Source organism: Bombus bifarius, unplaced genomic scaffold (assembly GCF_011952205.1).
Source record: "Bombus bifarius isolate JDL3187 unplaced genomic scaffold, Bbif_JDL3187 scf7180000008008, whole genome shotgun sequence".
Lineage (NCBI taxonomy): Eukaryota > Metazoa > Arthropoda > Insecta > Hymenoptera > Apidae > Bombus > Bombus bifarius.
In genome coordinates, this window is record NW_022884386.1 from 2607000 (window position 1) to 2625317 (window position 18318).

General features: G+C 42.8%; 1 protein-coding gene across 7 annotated transcripts in view; it reads left to right on the forward strand.

The window, feature by feature from the left end:
* Positions 1–18318, forward strand: part of LOC117206521 (Down syndrome cell adhesion molecule-like protein Dscam2) — a 163537-nt gene that overhangs the window by 52753 nt on the left and 92466 nt on the right. For all 7 annotated transcript variants that reach the window (XM_033445956.1, XM_033445953.1, XM_033445958.1 and 4 more), the window contains exon 2: positions 12079–12399. In XM_033445956.1, the coding sequence (XP_033301847.1) occupies positions 12079–12399 (321 nt within the window). The remainder of the gene's footprint in view (positions 1–12078; positions 12400–18318) is intronic.

The following is an 18318-nucleotide window of genomic DNA, read 5'->3' on the forward strand; positions in this document are numbered from 1 at the left end:
GAACTTTATTTATTTTATTGCCAAACTTGTGACTCTGTTATACAAGATTTATCGGTACTGATAACTTGTAATTAACTCTTATAAAATATCTAGGAAATGGATAGTGATCTTGTTCAGATTTATAAATAGAAACACGAGCAGAAAGAGAAACCAATCGAGTAATTAATATACATATATGTATATATCAGATTTACAAAATTTGTTTTTCTCGAAATCGACCTTTCACGTTTAAAGCTTGTAATTTACTTTTCTAACTAATTTTTGTAACAACAATCACTGCATGCACGGTTGAGCCAAAATGGTTGCGATATCCTCTAATGCCGATCATCGTTCGGATTCCGGAACCTGATCGATCAATTAACGTCCATTATACGCTGACGTTTATGGACAAAAATAAGATGAAACCGCTTTGTGAGGAATTAAATCACATTTACAAGGGTTCGTTTTGCGAATCGATTACTCTCGAATAGAATTTATTTTGATTCAGACGGGCAGAGTCGGCGATTCGAGTTAATTCCGTAGCGCGTGTTCGATTCAATTTATTACGCGGCTTGAATTTTCCACGCGTTCACAAAGGCAGTGAATCGAACATCGAGCACGGATACGAAACACCGTTAACCGAAATCGATGATTCTGCCTTTCAATTACCCTTCTCCTTTCTCCGTGATATCGCTGTAAACGGCTCTCTCACTCCGAATTGAAAAAATTTCCCTTTATGAATTGGAGCCAGATAGTCTATCAAAAAGGTAAATTCGTATCTTTTGATCGGAATTTTTCACAAGCACCTGTTCACGGTTAATCGCTTAAAATTCACAGATCACAGATACGTGACAACACAGACGATTAAGGGACTCGCGTCATCGAACGTTTCCTTCGACGTGCTTCCCGATGATTTTTCATAACTATCGTCGATAAAAAGCGATGAAAATCGAGCCGATTGTACTCGGGGCTCTGGTAGGACGATCCGCTTCGTTTTAAATCCCATTTAAATTCCCTTCCAATGGATGCGGAGGGGAGTTTGTCCGTGCGATTCAAATACTCGTTGAATTACCGTTCAACTAAACGGATTTAAAGCTGTAGAAGAAGGCAGGAGGACGAAGACACTCAGATGAAGAGAGAGAGAGAGAAACAGTTGTGGAGAGATTTCTTTTTTTTTCAAATTCCACAGAATCGTTCTCCATCGTGCTGCCTATCGCGTAACCAGTCTGATATACCATATACACAGTATTCCTCGTCGCGGCCGAATGAAGACAATGAACCGTTTTTCCCTCGTCTTTCTACTTTCTGCTCATTCTGGCCCCGCATTGTTTCATTGAAGGATAAATAATGCGTCCCGCCGGGATCGTTGCGCGGTTTTAATTCAATTCCGGACAAAGGCAAAAGGGAGCTTTTGCGGCCCAGTCGTCATGGAGTAGCTGCTTTTAACGGTGAAACGGTTCGAGAGAACCCGGCTGTTTTGATGCTTGGACGTGGCTTGGTGGGCGAGTAGCGCGTTAAGGAAACATCGTCAAGAGTAGAGTGCTAGTCAGGGTGGATCGCAAGTTCCAGCATTTCCGCGGATGAGGCGATGTAGGATCGATAACCGAGGGCCAATCCGACAACTTTGGACCAGGTTCGGTTAATAATTCAGCATCGAAGGCAAGATCAGATTTGGCGATTGTTAGGAAAGAGATTAAATTCGTGTTAGCGGTTCGCAAAGGGCAAACTGTAATCCTTATCGGTGGACAGTCAGAGCCTTCGATATAGCTAACTATCGTGTACGTTCTGCACGGTAATCGCACGACGATAACGCGTTGCTGAATTAAATATTTGCGAAATTCTGGCAAGATGTATGGAATATGCACATATATATTGAACTGACTCCTCCGTCGGTTTGCCACTGTTTATCTTCTTGAAGGAACTTGCCCGTATAGAAAGCCGCCTTTGTAAGGTCTCCCGGTCAAGGAACACCGGTGATCGATCCTTAAGTATTGGCTCGGTGTGCGGTCACTGGCTTGGAACGTTCCCCTGACCACGATTAAGATGGATCGCGATATAGTCGTTCTTAAGGTAGATTCTACTGTTGCCTTTACGTTTTCGCTCCTAAGAACATTGCGGTTATTTGTCTATCGTCGAATGATCGTAATACGTAAACTAAAATAAAGTAACAATAACAATAATGAACTAAAAATGAGGAATTTGCATTAGAGTTAAAACAAACTGACCGACTTTCGTTTCTGGGAATGTTTATGCATGTATTTAAATTTAACTTGCGGGAGGAATTTACTCAGAGTCGAATAAAATGAGCGGAAATACGCGGAAATAAACTGGGACCGAATTAAGCCGTAATGCTGGCAACGAAGAACATATCTCGAGTTCCTAATTCGTAACGTTATTTACAATTAGACGAACGAGTAAGCTGCGTGAAATCCGCCGACGAAAGCTCATGAGTGTTCTAATGGACGAATTTTTCTCGACTCTTTTAGCAACGATATAGTCGCATTTAATCGTTTCTTGTACAGAAAGGCGATCGAAATTCGCTCGGTCTGCCGCAAAACAATGCAGCTGCAAACACGTAGGCTGGCAATACGCGTTTCCGTGTTGCGTGGTTGTCCAATGAGCGGGGACGCGATGTCACGAGGCCAAAACGCGGCCCATAGGGATAGATTCCCGACCTGTACGTTCCAGTAATTTCATTAGCAATTGAAATTCCTTCGCGAGCAGGAGTTGCGTGCGCGAACGATTTGCGCCGCGGATCCGATGTAATTTTATATTTGAATATTTCGACGTTCGGAACGATTCCAGACCTCGTTAAGATGGTAATACGAGCATCAAACTGGCGCACATAAATTTTCCATACTTTTCGGCCTGACTAGAACGAAATTGAGGATGCCGGAGGGGGATGGTAGTTGGAAGTAGGGGATGGAGGAGGCTGTGAAACACGGTAACCTCGTAACCGCTGCTTTCCTGAATATTAATGCCACGAAACTCGGCGCAGTTTACGTTATCGTTGTATCAACGAGCGGAATATTCAGCCTGTATCTTCAGCCGGTCCTATTAGTTTTCAATCTAAACGTCCTTGTACGAGCTCGTTGTAACATCCGGCGTCTTAGAATTGGGTTGCGTTCTAGATTAGGATGAATATTTGGTCTTCAGAGTGCGAACTACGTCGAATTTTATCTATCAAAATATGTAGGAAGTTGTGGAAGAAAAATTCTTGAAATTCTTCGTATATAAATAATCGCAAAAAGTACTTGAATGTCGCTTCTTGATGGAGATTTTAAGAGCGGAAATATCGGCGAAATATGTATAATCGGAAAATTGTCACGCGCGTATCCTCCCGGGAGCTGGTCGGGAAAAAATGTAAAAACTTAAAATAACATATTTCAAATAATATCGATTAAGAAACAAGAAAACGGAGGAAGAGAAATGAATAAAAGATGCGTGTATAGAGTGCGCAAGGAGTACATAGGTAATACCTAGTAATTGCTAATACACCGAAGTAGGTATGGAGCTAGGGAGTGGTTCTGTGCGAAATAGTAAATGGGATATATAAAATACGTACAAATACTTTTTCATACGATACTTCGTTTTTACAATTTCGGGTTTGAAAACTCGCGAAACATGCATGAATATGGCTAATATCTAATTCGTGAGATTACTCTATGTACGCGCATGTTAAAATACGTAAAAATTTTAATATAATTTTTAAATATAATTCCTTCGTTTTACTTTTCCGCGATTTTAATTCGAGCTGGCCTTAAATCTGTATTTTATTCCATCTTTTACTTTTATTTTATAAAGCAGATCTTTTTGTATCGAAACATAATTTCAAAGAACCATATCAACGTAGTATCATGTATTATTATTATTTACGAAAATTTATAATTACAGCTGAATTATGAATGGTTCTTAAATTTAATCTATTAAGTATGAATTAGTTACGATGAAGTGTTAGATGCGATTCGGACTATAAAGACTTAAGATCTCGTTTTCAAGAAAATTGAATTTGCACATATTTAATCAAGAATTACCTCGGTGCACGCGTACACAACAGATTTTGAAATTTTATTAGGTTCGTAAAGTTCGTAGCAAAGTTTGTACTTGAGCCTTTCGCCGATGAATTCTTTAAAGCAGAGCTTGCAAGCTTCTGCAGTATTCCGTTGCTCGCCATGAAAACAATGTTTAGCAAAGTCTTAAAAAGATTAGGATATGAATAAAACGTTCTCTTTTCCCTCCAACTGATGCATTTAACATCGAACTGTAAACAGTAGTTTGCAAAATTGCGTAGCAAGTAATTTTCTGCAAGTTGTACGAAATATAATACACATACACGATAAAATAAATCGACTATTAAAAACGCTATGAACTTAATTCAATAATTCCTCAAAAACGAAGTGCCAAATAAATAAATGTTCAATATGTTTGATATATTTTTCCGCGCGGAATAACGTTCGATTGTACCGCTAATTACGAGATACCCTATATATACTATGAAAAAAAATATTACGGAAAACATTCGATCACGAAATATCAGAGGCGTGGTTTTAATCTGGGCACAGATTCTATGAATCGATCGGACAAGTAATTGCAATGAAATTAATTCGTATAACATCGTGTAGGCAGGCCGAAGGGTACAGACCATTAAATACGTGCGCGCGTTGGCGGATACAATAACGCGAAATAGCGGAAGCGATGGCGAAACGTTGCATCGCGTCGTGTTGTAAGTTGCGTGCGCTTCGAGACTTGTTCATCCCCAGCCTCCCATGGAAGCCGTTGCTAATGGAGTACAACGAATTAGTGCTAATTAACGGGGCACTGCATGGCACGTGACTCTGCGTCACGTGACAAATCCCGGGGATTTCCCCGCCAGCTTAGGTAACCAAGAAGTTCTGCCATCGCAATTAGGGTAATATATTTGTTACTCAGACTGATGGGAACGGACGTCCAATGCATCCTTGCACTTAACACGCGTGCCGTAAACATTGCATAACACGCACTGTGTAAACGGCCTTAACGTTGAAAATTTACCATAAGGCGCGAATGCATTTTGGTGAAGATCGAATATTAAAACACATATTTTTTACACCGTGGTCATACAGTGACATAAACAAAGTCAGACAGATTCTACGTCCGAGGGACTTCATTTCCGAGAAAATCGGGCTTGAAAATTTGTCAAGCATACACGAATTTATTTAATTTTCAGGTAGGTAGTAGTACATAATCGACAGAATGTTATTCTGCGCACGAAAATAAGTTAAGAAGAGAAGATATTTGTGGATGGTATATATATATTGTTAGTTGAAGGTGAAGCAATCTAAAATAGTATTTATAAAAAGGTGGAAGTTTAACTTGGTTAGTTTCGAGGTGTCGGAATCTCTTTAAGGTCAACCTTGGAAAATTTCACCTAAACCCAGCGAAAGTATTTTTTGGAAGCAGACCTTTAAATTTAGCTTCGGAAAAGATATTTCGTAGATGACAATAGGAGCTCTCTATTTCAAAAGAGACATAGAGGTTAAAAACAAACTACATAGGAAAGGATCGGTGCTCGAGTCTTGAACATTTTCGTAATTTAAAAGAATCCCACTCCACCGAGATATATTCCACGGAAATACGGATAGGTAAAACAGCGAAGCTTTACCTAGGCCAGGCGTGCTCGCTCGCAGGTTATACACGACGGATCTCAGCGATTTCTTCTCCGAGATGAAATCCTCGCAGGAAGCAAAGAATTTTAAATATTCCCAGCGATAGTATTCGCGTTAAGAATGCCAAGGTAGAAGAACTCAGACAACTCGGTGGGTTCAACGTCGAGCTCTTTGGTCGGTGTACCGTGATAGCCGGAGCGTAACTCGGAGCACAGGCCCGTCCCCGAAATTATTCGTAATCTTTGAAGAGGCGACTCCTAGGAGGATTGCAAGTTGGGTGGCGCTCAGGTTTGAGCGGTGGCTGAGCGTTCAGGAGGCACAAGAGTGGCAGAAGGAGAGCAAACGAGAAAGATAGAGAGAGATGAGAAAGTTTTGCGATGACGATCGGTGCTAGAAAGGAGATCTCGCATTTCCAACCTCTCCCCTTACACTGGCAGCACCACCGGCATCAACCCTCGCAGCCTGCACGCCCAAACAATGGAAACAATACATTGAAATGAGAAAGTTGGTTTGCATTGTCGGACAAGAGGACGCGACGTGCAAGGGGGAGACCGCCTCGCGTCTGTCTGTCTTCTAACCGCGTCTCTTTCTCTCTCCATCTCGTTCCTTCTCACTCTTTTTCTCTATTTACCGCGTTCGCTTCTCCCTTCGCGTCTCTACCTTTTACCCTTTGTGCCTGTGGGCTACGTACGTGTGCCCGATTCCACTCTCTTCTCTTCTCTCTTTTTCCCTCCCTTTTCGCCTTCCTCCATCCCCTACTCTATGTTGTCCGCGCCTCCTTTTTTTTCCCCTCCGCGAAGAGACGGCATCCCCGTCTCGTTTTCCATCGGCCGACTGAAAGAAAGGATTGTAAACCGCCGGATGAGCCGCGGATTCCGGAATGGGGACTGCTCTATTCAACGGTCTTCTCCGGGTGTCGCAAGAGCGCGCGCGCGCGCGAGTAAACCGTGAATGAACAGCGTGCTCACTGGAACGCAAGCATCAGCAATTAGTCGTGGGGGTTATCTCTTCCTCTCCCAGAGCGCATTTTAATAAGTTAATCGGGTCGTCTCTCCCTTAGGTATCCCAACAACGACGTTGTCCGCATGCCAGCCCGCGTTCTCGTTCGTTCGACTAGGGGGACTCGTTCGCCGAGTGGTTAGAATTTTTAAGATGTTTTCCTGTCGCCAGCATTCGAGTGGAGATACTTTTAGACAATAAACCGCTCGGGAACAATACCGGCCGATACAATAACCGCATGTATCACGAGCGAATACATTCGGCCGACACGGTTTTTTAAGTGCGCCATTCACGATACGATACGATACGCGCGTTTTCACGAACATACACTTGATTGTTCCTGATATATTTCACCGCGACAACAACCGTGAAATTATAGCGATTTCTCGTCGGCTGCTGCACACCAGAGATAAAAAGTTGCGCCCATGTAAATCACGGGACAAGTTACGAGTGTGTCATAGACGGCTGCGTTTATTCGGATGCTTGAAACAATTATCATTAGGTAGAATTTCGGGATTTTCGTCGGTTGAGTTCTTATTCGGCTCGATTTTTGGTTACGTCGAAAACGATCGTCCAGCCGAGCTGCCATAAAACTCACAGCACGCGAATTTTTCGGCAAATCGGTTTTCGTCGTTGGGTGCGTCGCGATTACTGAAATTTACGCAGTGCCAATTTGAGGAACAAAATACTGCAAGTCACGCCGGCTGATGATCGTTCATATTTTATCGTCGTCCGTCAGCCTCGCGATCCATTTTTTAGCGCGGTCGGGATAACGTTTAATTTTAATTCGGTTGCTGTAGCTTTGACAAGCGTTCGCCACGCCCCTCCTTCAGCGTTCACCAGACGGAAAGCGAAACGAAGGATGGCGAAAAAGAAACGGGTAAAAAAAGAATTCGTAGCCGGTAAGGTGGCAGAGAAACTTTTGATCGCGAGCCATTAATAACATGCCGCGAGCGCGAAATCTTGGGTTGGGCCTAAAAGCTCGGAAATAGAGTGGTCATTCGGGCATGTTTAAAGAAGAATCGCGAAGAAACGTAGAGGGATGATGGAAAAGCACATGAAGAAGTATATGGATGAGGATATGGAGAGGGATATGGAAGGGATGTGACTGGCCTCCGAGAGATGTTGACGCAAAGCATTACGCAGATGGTCGATGGACGGTTACGTCTCGTCTCTCGAACAGCTAGCGAAGAAACAGAAGTGCACAACTTCAGAGGAGCCCTCCCGATGACGTTGAGGGTTGACTAAGGTTAGGCCACTCAACGTATCGTGTACAACTCAATGGGGTGGTGAACGCACAAACATTCACATACGTGCCTGAGAGTGTAATACAGACGCGCGTCTGCAACGGGCCCAACCCTTTTCTCTACTGTTGCAGCCGTATCACCGAGTACATCACGAAGAGGGTAGTAGTCGAGTACCTGCTGGCAGGCCTGGTTGTACGGGACATACAGAAGGGATGGGGTTTCGCTTCTCCTCCTCGTTCATTCTATCCTCCTCTTTCCGTCGCCGTCTATTGTTTAGTTATTCTGATGAGCCAGTGCATCTCAAATACACTCGAGCGAGCCATTATATCGGAGAACACATCGCTTCCTTTTGCGAGCCGGCCACGTGCACGAGCCATCTACCCCTCTCTTCGTGTCTTTACTCCGTCGTTCTTGTTGTTGTTACTCGTCGCGCCGATCCGGACATTTTGATATGGCGCGCCGTTAATTGGACGCAACCGCGAAGATAAATCGGAAGCGTGCGTGCCACGCTTCAAAGACCCCACCTTGCTTTCACATGACATCCAGTTCACTTGGTGGAAGGACCTCGTTGATTCTTTGCTGTAAACGATTCCTTTCTGGAATAGAGAGTACCAACCATGAGAGTCGTATACAAAGAAGATGGAAAATTCGACGGTATGCGAGTTCCCCGTTGTTGCATAATTCTTTCTATATACATATATGTATAGTTTCTATGTACATAATAATACCGCCAACGTGTGTACGAAGATTCCCGTCTCTTTTTGCCCTGGTTTTCTCTCCGACCGGCCGCTGCTCCTCTTTCTCCTCTATTACTCCTTTTGTTCTTCTATTTTATTCGGGTAAAAGCTGGAACGGTGAATAGGCACGGAGGAAACGCTTTTTATTCGATCAAAAGCTTGTTTTCACCTGTTAGCGCGTGATTATCCGCTATTATTCGAAATTGAAAATACTACTTCGACGAGAGCGGGCTATTCCGATTTTTCTCTCTTTATTATTGTTCTTTTCTTTTTATTTTCTATCCAACCCGGGGAGGGAAAATGGAATAGCCGTGATACTAGATTCTCTCAATGTTAATCCGGATTATGAGTCCCGCGGCGGACAGCACGCGGCCGGAGCTTGAGAATGGAACAACAAAAAACGGAGAAAGGCGAATATGGAAATTTCTCGTAAACTTCAATTTCCATCGGGTTCTTCACTCGTACAATTCCTACTCGTTTCCATTGTACACCTAATTTAACTTTCCGCGTTCTAGCCGATTTCTTCTTGTTTTACCTCTCTTTATAAAGAATCAGCTACTTTGGTATCTTGTAACGAAGCGAAAAGGCAGGAATTCCTTTTCAATTCGTTTCCTGATATTTGGTGTCATGATATGGTATGGTACCGCTTGGCGGATTGTAACGTTGCAGCCAGCGTACGTTTAATCAAACGTCGAATTACGAAAGGGGAGGAACACATGGGATGGCGTGGCGGAAAGCTGAGGGATGACGCATCGAAGGGTGGGGGATAATATGGGTTTGGTCGACGTGCGTCTGACGTTATAGGAAATTAAGTTACCTTTATGACGTGAAATGGACTTCTCGGGACGGAAAATATAGAGTTACGCTCATGACGGGGCGAGCTTTACTCTTTCTCTTCGGAGAAAAATTGTTGCACGAGTTCCAAGGGGATGTAGGTCATAAGGTATTATCGTCTACATGGAAAAGGGAAGTCTTAGGAAGAAGGAACGGCGGAGGTTAAAGAAATCATGGGAAAGAACAATGGCTAGAGGTGATTCTTAATACGAATAATACGGCTCTCGCGAAATATGATACAACTCCCTCTTTGTTAGGAAAGATAGCGCGAACAATTTTCACGATCATAGCGCAGTTCGTACACTTGCGAACGCATCTTGAGAAGAAACCGAGCAGAGAAAACAGCTTCGCGAGGCCGGTGAAAATTCTTCGTTGTTTGAGAAGTCTCGTGGCTTTCACGGATAAGGATTGTCGTGTCGCGGACCGCAAGCTTCGTCTGAAGCTCCCGTGTCGAGGAGCAGTTAATTAACGCTGACTTCTCGCGGAGAGATTTTAAACGGAAAGAAATTTCAAGAGGAGAGATATTCATTATCTTTGCGTCGATCGTGGATTAGAATATCTTCTGCGAACCTTTCACGTGGCCGATTTTTTCGTACGTTGTTGAAATAATTCTTAATTATTTGAATCTTTCTATTATTTTATATTATTTTAATCTATGGTCTTTGAATTTTTGTTTTACCCGCATTAAGAGAAATTGTAACGTATAATTGGAATAAGAAACTGCACATATTAGTAACGATTTTTTATACTTTCCTCAGTAGGAAAAATGTTGTTTTTGCCAAATTAGCAATATCAAGGCGACGAAAGCAATGCGTTAATTTTTACCATCAATTTTATCACAAAAAAATACAGGAGCTACGAAGAGTACACCATTCTATTTGTTTGTTAAAACATTTACGTTCTAATTAATTAGGCCCAAGTGTATTAAATTTGATAACACTCGATTAGTACGTTCGTATGACTATAAAAATTTGGTACGCATCAATCGGACACTATGAACTAAATGTATTATTCAATTAACTAATAACTTGTTAAACAACAATATTACATATACATAACATGGAGGTGTTAACTTCTGTCGATCGACTTAATTTCTCTCTGCGTATACAACGTGCAAAGAGAGTGATGTATCTTTTTTTGAATCATCGAAGAGCAAACGCGCACATCGAACATTATTAACTAAAATGTAACGCCACACATGGCGAAGCAAGCGAACCCTATTCGATGCACGTTCCTCTGGGTATTCAGCGTAGTTCGTTGGGCCAGCTTCCAGATGGGCAATGTTGGACGGAATGCGGAATACATCCAAGCGGACCGGCATTCCTACTTAAATCAACATAACTCGGGTGATGAATGGTTAACAGGCTTCGCGGGGGACGCAATGCGCTCCATTTATGGAAGCTATTACGGCCGAATTTCAGCGTTAAATGTGTGATTTATGGCCACCCGTATTATCTTCGTTCATGTCCCGTCGACGATACAGTGCAGCCCCTCCCCTTTAGCCGCCCCTGCGTTGCCTCTCATCGCCACTGCTACGTTTCGCTCCCTACATTTCTGAAAATTACTTTGAACTCGGCTAGCCGAGCGAAAAAATTCATCAACCGGTGTCCACGCGCTGTGACCATGATTAATGTTCTTCTAACTGCCGATTGAAACAGTAAGGAAAATTTATTTTGATCCACGCGAGAGTATTTGAATGAATCGCGCTGCCAGACCGTCCCGAATTTATCGTCGAATTGCTAATCGCATTTCGATAAAATCCATTCGAAACTCTTCGATTTGCAATACAGCAAGGTCGTTAACGAGACTTCAATACGGTTTTGTTTCAGATAATTTCTGATTTTCTAAAGCGTGCGTTGAATTATTCATAGGGCTATTTTGAAACTATACATAGTTAGGAAGGCAACCAAATATTTCATTTATACAAATTATTGAAGCAACATGATTTTTATTATATATGTAATCCACGTACAAATATATAGCACACCTTCGCAGCGAAACTTTCTCAAGCTAAAACATTACTGTTTATAATCTATATGATAGACCTTCTTATCCATTCTATTTCTTTTGATGAAAATAAAATCGAATAGCAAATTTTACATTATTAACGTCGCTACAGAAACGTCGGTAGAATACAAAGCGTTAAAGAGAAAAGGAAATAGCGTTTTCTTCCAGACAATTCCTCTAGACACGATACAATTGTAACCTTATTCAGCTGTGAAATATCACGTTGTACTATACTATCTACTTTAGCTATACTTTAACACTGCACCCTTTCTATTCCCTATTTTTATTATTTCCATCCTATATCATATTTCTACGGATTTTTCATTTCCCTAAATACCCTACTACCTTGGGAAACGATTTAACACGACTAAAATGTCCGTAGACTTAATTACAATTCACATAGAATATTATGCTAATCCTCTCAAAAACGGCAGAATGCGAGGAACTCGCATATGAACGGAAAGTGTCGGTCTGGCAACAAAAAGCCACGCAAAAGTCCCTATGAAAGGTATACTAGGAGGAGGTGTAACCAGGGAGTAGAGAGAAAGGAGGGGAGATGGGTTGGGTAAGGGAGGGTAGGCAAAGAGAATCCGCGGCTCATTATGACGATACCTGTCCCGTTTGTTGCAGGTTGCGACGCCTCGTACGAGATGCAGGGACCGAGCTTCGTGTCGGAACCGCCATCGCGGGTAGAATTCACGAACGTGAACGGCGGCAGAGTGGACTGCATAGTGAGAGGAAATCCGGCACCTACCGTCGACTGGCTGGCAGCAGACGGTGGCAGTATAACGAGTATCCCTGGAATCAGACACGTCCTTGGCAACGGGACGATCCACTTTCCTGGCTTCGAGGCCGAGGTCTTCCGACAGGACGTCCACTGGGCTATTTATAAGTGTTCCGCCGTCAACAGCGTCGGTGCCATCGTTAGCAGAGACGTCACTGTCAGAGCAGGCACGCGAAACTTCTTGCTCGTTATCTGCATTATGTTGTCTGCCTGGTATACCGCTTGCTTTCTCCTCTATCTCTCTTCCTATTCCGTTGCTCTGTTGCCATCCTTGTTCAACGACCCTCGACTTTTGTTCAATTCCCGTATAAAGATCGCGGGGTTAAAACATGATAAGTCACATCTCCTATTTTCTTCTTTTTTTTTCTTTTATAAGGAAACGTTTCTAAAATTCAGTTCGTTGTTAATTAATCCAATGTTACCCAAATTGTTTCTTTATTTGTTTTCGAAATTTTCAAAATATCTGCTTGTCATTTATATTAACATATTGCTTGTCTTAGTAACAATTATTATGTCTTTGACTTCCACGAAACTTCGTCAATTAACGAGTTGTTTTTATTTTCAATGTATTTATCGTGTGCTTGCCATATTTTTCTGCTACGATGGTCACATCACGTCCACCCCGAGAAGAAAAGGAAGATCATTTCCATTTCATGAAACCGCTCGTTATTTTGATCGATCGTGTATCAGTATGTCGTCATGGAAATATTCATTTTCCTTCATGCCGCTTTTTTCGGCCGTGGTTTCTCCGGTAAGGGCGCATCCTTGAGACTTCGTTTAGGGAGGAAAGTTTGATGGCAGTGGAACTAGGGGAGGAATCTGCCATGCGTTCAACGAGACTCTTTGCGGTGCTCGTTTCACATTAAACATCCCTGGGCTCGTGGCCGTGCAAACCGAACGCAGCCAACAGCAGTTCCGTTCTTAGACGGAATAATTCATCCTTTCGATCGGAGGATGGTACGTCTTCGACGCTATGAAATATTTATTCCCATCGGGTTTGCGATTTGCTTCGCGTCGTCGCTGGCTTTGATACACCTGCGCGCCCTCTATTCCGGAATTGGCGTGACTCTGCCACTAGGAGATGAGCGGAATACGATTCATCGTGGGTAGTTTGTCGGTGGAATCTCATTCGACGACATTTAAAAAAGATGTTTCCCTTCGGTTCAAGAAGTCCAATTTCTTTCTTTCGCGTAATGACTCCACGAGAGATATTCGTCGATCGATGGAATTGTTCGAATTTCCCCCGACGAACCGCAGCTATAAAAATAAAAACCCGTCTTATCGGGACTCGCCCTCGACGCGGTGGCATCGTTTCCGTTTTATGGATAAGCCCGTCGCTCGTTTGCGAACGGAGAATATATTCACGGTCGCTGGTTGTTTCCTCCGGCTGTTTTATCGGACGTTCCTCAAAAACCGGAATCCGTGACAAGATCCATGGGCGATGCGGAAGAAAGGGTTGGGAGTTAGGAAGATAGAACGAGGTGTCTCCGTCTTAAAAATAGAGTTTCCTCCGGGTCAACGAACCGGAAGATATCTTATCGACCTAATATGCCCGTAAATCATCGTCGCGTGAACGTAGCCCACACCTTTTCACATTCATACCTCTGCCACGTCAGCTTCTGCTCTCCGCGTCACCACGACTTTCCTCTCCGAATCCGCTGGTTCCTTTCCGACTCGATCAACTTCGCTGACTCTGTTCTTCCCCGGCGAGAAAAGTCTTTCCTCGAACACGATAGATAAGTGTATTCCTCGGAGCAAAACGGATATGATTAGCCAGCGCCGCATACCCGTTTGATCGTGAATCGACTAACAACAATGGAGGTTTCGTTTCCGTTTCCCAGTATTCTTTTCCTAACTATGCTCTAACTATACCCATCTGTGATCGAAAACACGTACGTTTCGTTCATTCGTAGAACGTGTCGCTGGGAGAATGATTTTATGGGGGCTCGTTCGACCGTCGCTTCCGCATCCTTCGTGAAATAATGAGGGTAACTAGGTTGATAAAGGGGCATCGAGGAGAGAAGCTCGTGTTCGATGATTGCCCCTTAACGACTGTCTCGAATAGATCACCATCGTACTATCGTTGGTTGTTTAACCAACATCGAATTCTGTATTTCCACGAAGAGCAAATATTGTCGCCTTTCGAATATATTGCTACGATTTTCATTGTTCTCTCTGTATTTTTTATCCACCGGTCGATCGATATTCTTTACGCGAATGTTTTTCTTTTTTTTTTCTTTTTTTCTTCTTTAACATCGGTACAATGTTTCACCGGGAACGACCGCTGTATGAAGTCATACTATTCGAGAAATAATTTCGAGGCTACAAGACGAGCCGTTTAAACCATATCGTCACAATGTAGCGGACGTCTCGCGGACTTAACGCACACAAGCTCGTTCCTTTGCGTGGGTTTCAACCTGTCGTATTTTTTGTTCCCATTCTTCTTTAACGAACTATTTAAAGTGCCATCCCCGTGGCACGAGCCAAAGAAGTTAATTAAAGTCCTTGAAAGGGGAAATTACATCCCAGTAAGAAACACTCTGACCTGGCCCTCGGTAATAATATAAAAATTACTTTCCGCGTCTTTTATACCGTTTGGAGCTACAAAGTGACTGCGTTGTACGTCCTACAACCAGAAAAATACCCATCCTGTTTCACGAAGAGACAAAGATAATTTCTTGCGATGGGCTAAAGGAGACGAAAGCTGAAAAGCCAAAAAAAAAAAAAAAAAAAAGAAAGAAAAATTGCGAAACCGAATGAATATCGGTGATGATAAAAAACTGGATCCTCGGAGATTGGAAGTTTGTTGCAGTCTCGGAGAAGACGTCGTTTAATATCGGCTTTTCACGGAATGCGCCGCGAGAATATCGCCATGAAGGAAGCTTGGGGTGAGTTTAACGACGTTTGTAGAAAAACAACGGGCCACAGCCGTATTGTTTGCCGCGGCAACGTAGCGACGCCGCGACGTGGCGCTTTTCAACTCGACTGCGACGCATTCGAGACGGGGGCCCGATTCCAGTAAGACGTCTGTTTTCTTCCATTTACTCGGCACAATGTGTACAGGGAGTTATTCTTCTTGTAAATTTCGTTGCTCTACTTTAATTTCGTGGCGCAGCGACGATGGCAGTGGTGCCGCCGCGTCGCGGTAATGAGAAATCTCGACGACCGCCTCTAGCGTAAATACCGCACGCATTCGCCCCGCGTAATGTTTACTCGTTCGAGCTTTTATTCTGTTCGGTCTTTAAACGCGGTGCTTGATTAAGATACGCTACGTTTATCGGCATGGATATGTCGCTGAAATTACTTCCGGCAAGTTTCTACGTGCTCCTTAAAGACGTGAACAAGGATAGACGACAACGTTTCGATCAAATAGTAACAAACGAGTCTCTCGTGTCGAAACAGACGATTATATTGTGTTATATGATTGAAATTGAGTTGGTCGAATATATTAGGTTATATAGTATATCTTTTAGCCTTTCGCTGCAATTTAATTGAAATGCAATGTATTTTCATAGAATGATAATGATATAATGAATAACGTACGATGTTTTCGATTATTTCGTGTGTGAAATAACTTTAGTTCAAAAGATTATTCATCTTTATCAGTAAATGGATTTGTTCAAGTAATTTCCTCGTATAAAATGTAAAAATTTTGGATGCTTTCAAGAACATTTCTTCAAGTTCGCATTTTTATAATACGGTACTAAACATTTTCTCTTTAATTAATAATTTAACAATTTATTTCATTAATAATCAGTGATCAAACATATAATACTTTACATTTTATCTTTGGTTAATAATATAACATTTCATTTAATTACTAATGAATAACCAAACATAGTACATATTTGCATTTTATCATTTATCAATAATTTCACATTTTATTCAATTAATGATCAGTGGCCAAACGTATTATTTAATTTCGTTATTGATAAATAATTTAACGTTTCATTTATTTAATAATCAATGATCAAACGTATTATTTGCAGTGAATGGAAGTTTTGTTGTTTGCAAAAATTAAGGAGATTTACATTTTAAGATTAAAGAAATGTGAACAGACTTAATGTTTAATTTAGTAATACTTGCTCTCGGTGAATTTCTGGAGAACGGGAACGAGCAGAATACACACGTTTTATGGTTCGCGAACATTCCTCACTGATAAACGGAAAACGTCCACGGAATTTCTGCTTTGCTACTCTCTTCGAGATCGTATAAGATACTCCGTGCCATATTCGACATGCTCGTAACAAGACGCTTAAAGTAATCTTATTATCGTAGCTGCACTACGTGTTTTCGTGCGTCGAATACTTGCTTGTTTCCATCGGAAAATGAATTCACCTCCTCCAAGTAGAGGAGAAAAAATTTCCTCCGTAAAATTCGTCTGGAAACACACGACCTTTCGTTCTTTTCGCTGCCTTTTTTCATGTTTCTGTTTCGTCACCATCCGTTGCGACGAAGCGAGGAAAGAACGATTATTTTTAATTTAACGTGACTCTCTGTGTCATTCGCAAAAGGTGGAATTTCTTTCGAGTTCCACAGGCTGTCCTTTTATTCGGCGAGCGGACGAAATTCGCGGAAATTTTATACGGAAATAATTACGCGTCCCAAGCTCGAGTTACGTCGCAGATCTAATTCGACAACGGCGCGCTTTGGGGACCCGGCTAAACGAGCGTTGAACTTCGTCAGAGAGAACCCACGTTTTCCAGTTTCACCTTTCGTTTCTGCATCTCGACAAATACAGTCTATTCATTAGTTCTCACGATATTTCCATAGCTACTCGATTGTGCTGGATTTCTCTTGTATAATTGACCCTCTTACGAATCATGTATCGTAAATTTTCACCCTGCTCTCTATATAGCTTTGAACTCAATTATTTTACACAACCTAAGTTTCTATTTACTGGAAGTCCTATAACCAACCTCTCTTTGTGTAGGTATTCCAATCAAATGTGAATGATTTTCTCTCGAGTCGAGTCTTTCGTTCCCCGTTTGGTCCATCGTTCGATTATACCGTTCTTTAGAACCATACGACGCGAACGATAACGAAAACATAATTGCAACGTAGCAGTGCGTCTAGGAAAAGACTCTTGGCTCGTCTCCGCGGAAAATTCGATTCGGTGGAAAAAGAAGGCGGTTTTCGTGGCAGAAGGCAAACCCTCTCTCTTTCTGACAGGTGAATGTGCCGCGGTGGATGCAGAGAAGGCAGAGTTAGCGTAGGACGGATGGGGCCGGCTGGAGTCGGTCGTTCCTCTCTTCCCGTAGGTTTCATGGTTTGTAAATATTACCTGCCACGATACGTCTGCCGAGTTTATGCTTGGCTTGGTTGCCGCGTAACCGAGAGCCGTGTGATACGGGGTGGTAGCAAGCTTGGAAGCCGGCGCTGGAAGCAGAGAAAGAGGGAGAAAGCAGAGGCGAACTCACCGAGTTTTTACCCCATTCTGGAGTCTGAGTGCCTCGCTCCGCTGACTCTCGAAACGGGTTGCACAGCCAGGTCCTACACACCACCACATTTTCCTTTACCCACCGCCTACTACTACTATTCCTATTCCACCCTCCGCTTTCGCCACCATCTCTTTCTCCGACAGGCTATTCCCTTCTAACGCGTCTCTTTTTCTCCAGCATCGGTTTCTCTTCGTTCTGCGTCCTTGCTTCACCCTCTTTCAGGCCTCTGCTCTCTTGCCAACCTTTCAGCCGAGACCATCAACTTACGCGGAACGCTAGTTCATGGGTGGATTGGGACAGCCTCGAGATTTTGGATAAGATACCGCTATCCTTTTAAGGGTTTCAAATTCTGCTTCTCAATCTTCCACCGAGTTTCTATGCTTTCTATCGGTTCGGAGATTTTTCTTGCGCCGATTAACGACCTCGTGGAGAGCAAAGGGGGAAAGAAAGACACAGCGTCATGCGGGTTTGATATTGGGGAAAGGAACGATGGTATTCCATCTTAAGAAAAAGAGGCTACAATTCGGCGGTGGTTCCCCGGCGGATCGATCTACCGCTCCTATAATGGAAGCATGGAAGTGTGACTCGTTTCTTTTTATTTTCATTTTCTTTCGTTCTTCGTGCTGCCTTCCTCCTCTAGGAAAA